The sequence below is a fragment of the Pipra filicauda genome, unplaced genomic scaffold (genome assembly GCF_003945595.2).
Source record: "Pipra filicauda isolate LSUMZ 115617 unplaced genomic scaffold, ASM394559v2 scaffold323_size1005334_pilon, whole genome shotgun sequence".
NCBI classification, from domain to species: Eukaryota; Metazoa; Chordata; class Aves; order Passeriformes; family Pipridae; genus Pipra; species Pipra filicauda.
The window spans coordinates 929,163-935,162 of NW_024104447.1; the positions used below are offsets into that span (position 1 = coordinate 929,163).

At 53.0% G+C, this 6,000-nt stretch overlaps 1 protein-coding gene across 2 annotated transcripts in view; it reads left to right on the forward strand.

Moving 5' to 3' along the window:
• The window catches only part of ETS1 (ETS proto-oncogene 1, transcription factor), an 82,765-nt gene extending 77,005 nt beyond the window's left edge, over positions 1-5,760 (forward strand). For both annotated transcript variants that reach the window (XM_039383752.1, XM_027728825.2), the window contains 2 exons: positions 3,468-3,586; positions 4,780-5,760. In XM_039383752.1, the coding sequence (XP_039239686.1) occupies positions 3,468-3,586; positions 4,780-4,995 (335 nt within the window). In that variant the 3' untranslated portion in view covers positions 4,996-5,760. The remainder of the gene's footprint in view (positions 1-3,467; positions 3,587-4,779) is intronic.
• Positions 5,761-6,000: the final 240 nt, after the last annotated feature.

Below are 6,000 nucleotides of genomic sequence, written 5' to 3' on the forward strand. Positions count from 1 at the left end.
ACAGGGCCCCCATTGTGGCCCCTCTGGTGGGTGCTATTCTGAGCAGCCCCGGGGGTGCTGGAGGTCACCCCCCACCCTCTGATCCTCCCTTGTCCTTTGTGCAGCAGGGGCTGCCCCCATTCCCCAGCCAGGGCTGGGGTTGCTCTGGGAATCTCCTGGAAGTGCATGGGGCATAAAAGTTGCTTTGTGTCCCTCTACTCCATGCTTGGAGCTGCATCCAAACCCAGGCTGCAGGAACACCCCAGTGGGGGTGGTTTTGGAGATAACCAATGGGTCCTGGGGTGGGTTACACCCACTGAGCTGTGCCAGCCTGGAACAGTCTGTGTCTGCTTGTGGCATGGAGTGATCCCAACCAGGCATCCCAAGGGGGATTTCCAGCCCTGGATGGGGATGAGAGGAAGGGGTGAAGCAGAAGGGATGGAAAATGGGCGCTGCTCCCAGCTCCTGGGGTGCACACAAAGCCTGGCAGCTTTGGAGATGTGACATCCAGGAGTGGCATCGCTGCACGAGCCAAGGGTTAGCTTGAAATCCTGTGGGAAAAGAGGAGATTTCCAAGGGTCTCCCAGCTCCTTGCTAGTCTGCAGAGTAGGTGAAAGGAGCCCATTTCTGCAGATCTCCCTCCCAGCACTAACTGCAGCTGCACCAGATGGTGTCTGGACTTCCAGAACTCTTTCCCTGTTCCATTCACCTTCCTGCCCTCCTGGTTTTGGGCACACAGGCTCAGGCATGTGCCAGGGTTTGGCTCCTGCCACCTCGTGCCCGGCTGACATCTCAAGGTGCCCTGGCTGGCACATCTGCAGGGCCCCTCTGCCCTCCCCTGGGGCAGGGAGGGTGTGTGTTTACAGGAGCTGGGACATGCCTGGAGCCCTGCAGTAAACACATTCTTCACATAATTGCTTGTCCAACACAGAGGAATTTGGGGTTTTACGTGTCCCACAGGCAGCTCGGAATAGACCTTGGGAATCCCTGTTCCTTTGGAATCACTGCTTCCTTTGGAAATCCCACAGTACCCGGCAGAGGGTGGCAGGAGCCCTGCTTTGCTTGCTGGAGAGAGGGCAAGAATTCCTGGGTTTCCCCCGGGGAAAGATCTCCCTGCCAGCTGGAAGCCAAGCAGGAACTGCACTGGCCACTTGGCTCGGGGGCAGTGCCACTGGAGCCTCCAAAGGCTCCTGCAGAGCCAGGATGGCCCAGGGGAGTTTTGGGGGCAATTCCTTACCCCAGAACCTGGTCTCTGGGGGATGGGCTTCCATCCAGCTTATTTTGGGGAGGGAATCAACAAAAAATCTTGTCCTTTGGTTGGGCAGGAGAGAGACAGATCTGAGGGGATGGACCAGGTCTCGCTTCAGCCTTGGCTCCTTGGCCACGTCTCTGTTACCCTGATTTGGGGCTTGGAGGCTCCCTGGCTCTGTGCAGGGAACTGATGTAAATTCATATGGGCCAAGACAAACCATCCCTTTGGGAATTCACCTGATGTTCCCCATGGAACACCTCAGGTGGCCAGAAAAACCTTTTTCCCCATGTTTTCGCTGTGTTTATTTCTCTGCTGTAAATAGGCCCGAGCTTTGAGATGTGGTGGCATTTCAGGCCAGGCTTTTGGCTCTTCCCTTTGGAATGAGAGGCAAAGGCATCATTTGAATTTCCTCCCTCATTTTGGCTGGGATAACCCAACTCCATCCCTACTGGAGTCACTGTCTTGGCCAGCTCCTGCCGGGAGCGACTGGCTGGAGCCTTTCCCGCCGAGTCTCTTCCCATTTCCAGGCAGAAATGACACTGGGAGCTCCCTGCTTTGTCCTGCCCGTGACTCTGATAACCCCCAGGGCTTGGCAGGGAACCCAGTGCCTCCAAAACCCAGGAGCAGTTCCCCAGGGATGACAGGAGGGAAGCAATTTGGGAAGGGCTGGATGGGACCCACGATTCCCCTGTCCTGGAGCCAGCTCCCTCATTTCCTCCTCCCAGCAACTTGGCTGCTTTTGAGTCATTCCAAACTCTTCCCTCCTTGGGTTATCCCACAGCCACAGCTCTGACAGCTCCCATTGTCATTCCTGGAAACAGGCTGGGCTCCCTCCCTTTTCTGAGCCCATGGCTCCTTTATTCCCTCTTGAAGCTCCTGCTCGTCGCTGTCAGCACTGGGTTCATCCCGGCCCAATCCAGCCTGTGCAATTCCTTCTGGGATAAATAATTCATCCATCGTCTGGCTCTGTTATTGTTATTATTAGGGATATGTCCTAGACTGGGTTTCAAACCTGGCAGGATCTCTCCCAAAACACGTTGCCCAGGGCTAAGTGCAATATTTTGGGTGTGGCCATGTTTGGAAGTTGCTCATCAAAGAGATTTTGGCTCCAGGGCTTCTCCTCTACCTTGGGTTGGGACACGAGCCCAAGGAGGAGATAAATGTTGTGAAACCTCTCCATGAATCCAACCAAGACCAGGCTGGGGAGCACTGGGGGGCTCTGGGACCCTGAGGCAAATTCTCTTGGCCAAAATTAGCAATCAGAGGAAAAATGGAAACCGTGGTGTTGTCAGGAGAGGTGGAATGTCCGTGGCATGAGATGCTGTCCATCATAATCCGGCTGGATTAGGGGAGCCAGCAGCCACAGGGAGGTTTCCTATGATTTCCTAAGATTTGCCATGGGGAAATCCACCCACAGGCCCAAGGAAGAGATAAGGATTGTGAAACCTTTCCCTGAATCCAGCCAAGACCAGGCTGGGGAGCACTGGGGGGCACTGGAGGGCACTGGGACCCCAAAGCAAATTCCTGTTGGTCAAAATTAGCGATGATTTTGGAAACGTGGAGACCACAGTGTTGTCAGGAGAGGTGGAATGTCCATGGCACGGGATGCTGTCCATCCCCTCCTGCCTCTCCAGCTGGATCAGGGGAAGCAGCAGCAGCCCCAGGGAGGTTTCCCCTGGATTTGCTGAGCTCTGCCCTGGGGAGCTCCAGCAGTGCTGAGCTGGGGAGCTCTGTGTGTGCCGTCCCCCCTCGGAGCCGGCCTCGCCCATTCCTGCAGCAACACGCCCTGGGAAGAGGCCAAATAATTGTCATACCTGGGTCCCCCCTTATCTTGGGAAGGTCGGGAAGCAGGAGTGTGCTGGAGTTCACCTCATGGCCAGCAGCTCTTTGGCATGGAGAGCACTGGGTGCTCCTGTGCCAAGACAATGACTCCTCGCTCTTCCCCTGCCAGAAAAATAATCCTATTTATGTAACTCGAAGTGAAGCATTCCAGGGCATGAATATTCAGCTCTTCCTGCAAATAGGAAGCTCTGTTACCTGCAGGATTGAACTCCCCAGCTGTCAGCTCAGCCCACATCTTGCCCTGTGGCTGCTGATGCTGGTTTTGACAGCAGGAGGTTTTCTTTTCTTCCAGTGAACACCATTTGCATGGGATTTTTTTCCCCCATCCGGGATAGAAGGAGCTGTGCTTTTCCTGGTATTAATGTCCCATTAAATGTCTCCTTTGTCTTTGTAGGCAGTGGACCCATCCAACTGTGGCAATTCCTGCTGGAACTGCTCACTGACAAGTCCTGTCAGTCCTTCATCAGCTGGACGGGCGATGGCTGGGAATTCAAACTCTCTGACCCAGACGAGGTAGAGTTCCCTGGAATGAAGTGCACAACCCAAATTCCTCAGAGATATTGGTGTGGATAACCCACTCCTCCTTTCTTTGGGGCTGGGATTTGTGCAATCCTGTTCTTCTGGCCTTGGGTATGTGGGGAAACCAGCTGAAACCCGGTTAAAAATGGGGCAGCAGTGACACCTTGGGAGCAGTGATTTGTGCCCAGAGTTGGTGGGAAGGAGCTGAAACACCCCAGGGAGAGGAGCAGTGGCAAAGCTCTTCAGACAGGCTGTGGACACGTGAGAGGGGGGGACTGTCCACTGGTTTTGGGGAACAGATGGGATATTTGTTGCCTTCCCTGGCTGAGGTTGGAACCAGGTGGAGGTCGGTCTCTTCTCCCAAGTACAAGAGACTGGACAAGAGGAAATGGCCTCAAGTTGCACCAGGGCAGGGTTAGGTTGGATATTGGGAAAATTTCTTCACATTTCTTCACAGAAAGGGTTGTCCAGCCCTGGCACGGCTGCCCAGGGCAGTGGTGGAGTCCCCATCCCTGGAGGGATTTAGAAGCCATGTGGATGTGGCACCTGGGACATGAGTTAGTCGTGGGATTGGCTGTGCTGGGAGAATGGTTGGACTTGATCTTAGAGGGCTTTTCCAACTTAAATGATTCTGTGTATCCTCATGGAATCCCAGAATGTACTGAGTTGAAGGGACCCACAAGGACCATCCAGTCCAACCTCAGCCCTGCACAGGCCCATCCCCGAGAGTCACCCCCTGTGCCCCAGAGGATCATCCAAACCCTCCTGCAGCTCTGGCAGCCTTGGGGCTGTGCCCACTGCCCTGGGGAGCCTGGGCAGTGCCCAACCAGCCTCTGGGGGAAGAACCTTTTGCTGAGATCCAACCTGAGCCTGCCCTGACACAGCTCCAGCCATTCCCTGGCTGCTGTCCCTGGTCCCCCCAGAGCAGAGCTCAGTCCCTCCTCTGCCCCTGCCCAGGCAGTTGGAACTGCACTGAGCTCTCCCCTCAGTCTCCTCCTCTCCAGACTGAACCCTCTGCAGTGCTCTGGGTTGGTTGTTCCAAGCACTGGTGCTCGTGGCCCACCCGTGTCCCTCTCAACGCCGACTTCAACAACGACAAGGAAAATCTTCTCCCTCCCCTCGTACCCAGCTGAGAACTCCTCAACCGAGCCATGCTGACCCCTCCTCCCTTTCACCCCCTCTGCCAGGTGGCCAGGAGATGGGGCAAGAGGAAAAACAAGCCCAAGATGAACTACGAGAAGCTGAGCCGGGGGCTGCGTTATTACTACGACAAGAACATCATCCACAAGACGGCGGGGAAGCGCTACGTGTATCGCTTCGTGTGCGACCTGCAGAGCCTGCTGGGCTACACCCCCGAGGAGCTGCACGCCATGCTGGACGTCAAACCCGATGCTGACGAGTGAAGAGGACCCAGGGCCACCCCCGTCCTCCTGGAGAGCCTTTGGGACTGTGTTGGTGCATTTTTTCCCCGCCTTTTTTGCTGTTCTTTTTGCCGTTCGTTACGTTGTGTTTTTTTCGGGAGCGACTCGGATTTGATGCTTTGAGGGGGTCGGGTGGAGGAAGAGGCAAACTTTTGGCCAAAGTTTGGTTCAGAGTTAGGATGGGCTTTGTGGTTGTTTCCTGCAAGCTCCAAGACAGGCCTTTTTTGGGGCGAAATTCTCTCCATTCATTACGTTGTTTTTTTTTTCAAGAGCGACTCAGATTTGATGCTTTGAGGGTGTTGGGGGAGAGGGTGGAGGAAGAGCCAAATTTTGGCCAGTTTGGTTCAGAGAAGGATGGGCTTTATGGTTGTTTTCTGCAAGCTCCAAGACAGGCTGTTTTGGGGTGAAATTCTGAGTTTAAGAAAGCCAGAAAAATGTAGCTCATTTAAAAAAACCAACAACCCTCTCCCCACCCTTTGCTGTTTAGAAAAAATATGATGAAATGGATCCCTGTGGTTGTTCACCCAAACTGACAGTTGAAGAAATGACAATATTCCCAAGGATTTCAGGATTTTCAACTTTTTTTGGGGGGGTTGGGGAGGGGAAAAACCAACTGGGTGAATATTCCTGCTTCGGGGAGGGGCAATATAGGAAAAACACAAGAACTGTTGTTCTTGTTCCATCACTTTTCTGTCCATTGTCTTCTTTTCTACAAGAGACAGATTTTTTTTTTTCCTAGGAGGGATCAAGACTCTTTTTTATTTTTTATTTTTTAATTTGTTAAAGTTTTATTTTATTAAATTTTGTGCCAGTATTTGGTTGTTTTTTTTATTTTTTTTTTTAAATAGTCTTAAGCTCTAAGATGGTCTCAGTATTGCAATATTGTGTGTGTTTGTTTCTGTTATGCCAGCAGAGAATTTTATCACAGTGAGTAAAAGGAAAAAAAAACAAAAAAAGAATTTAGTTTATGTAGACCCCACTGGAGAA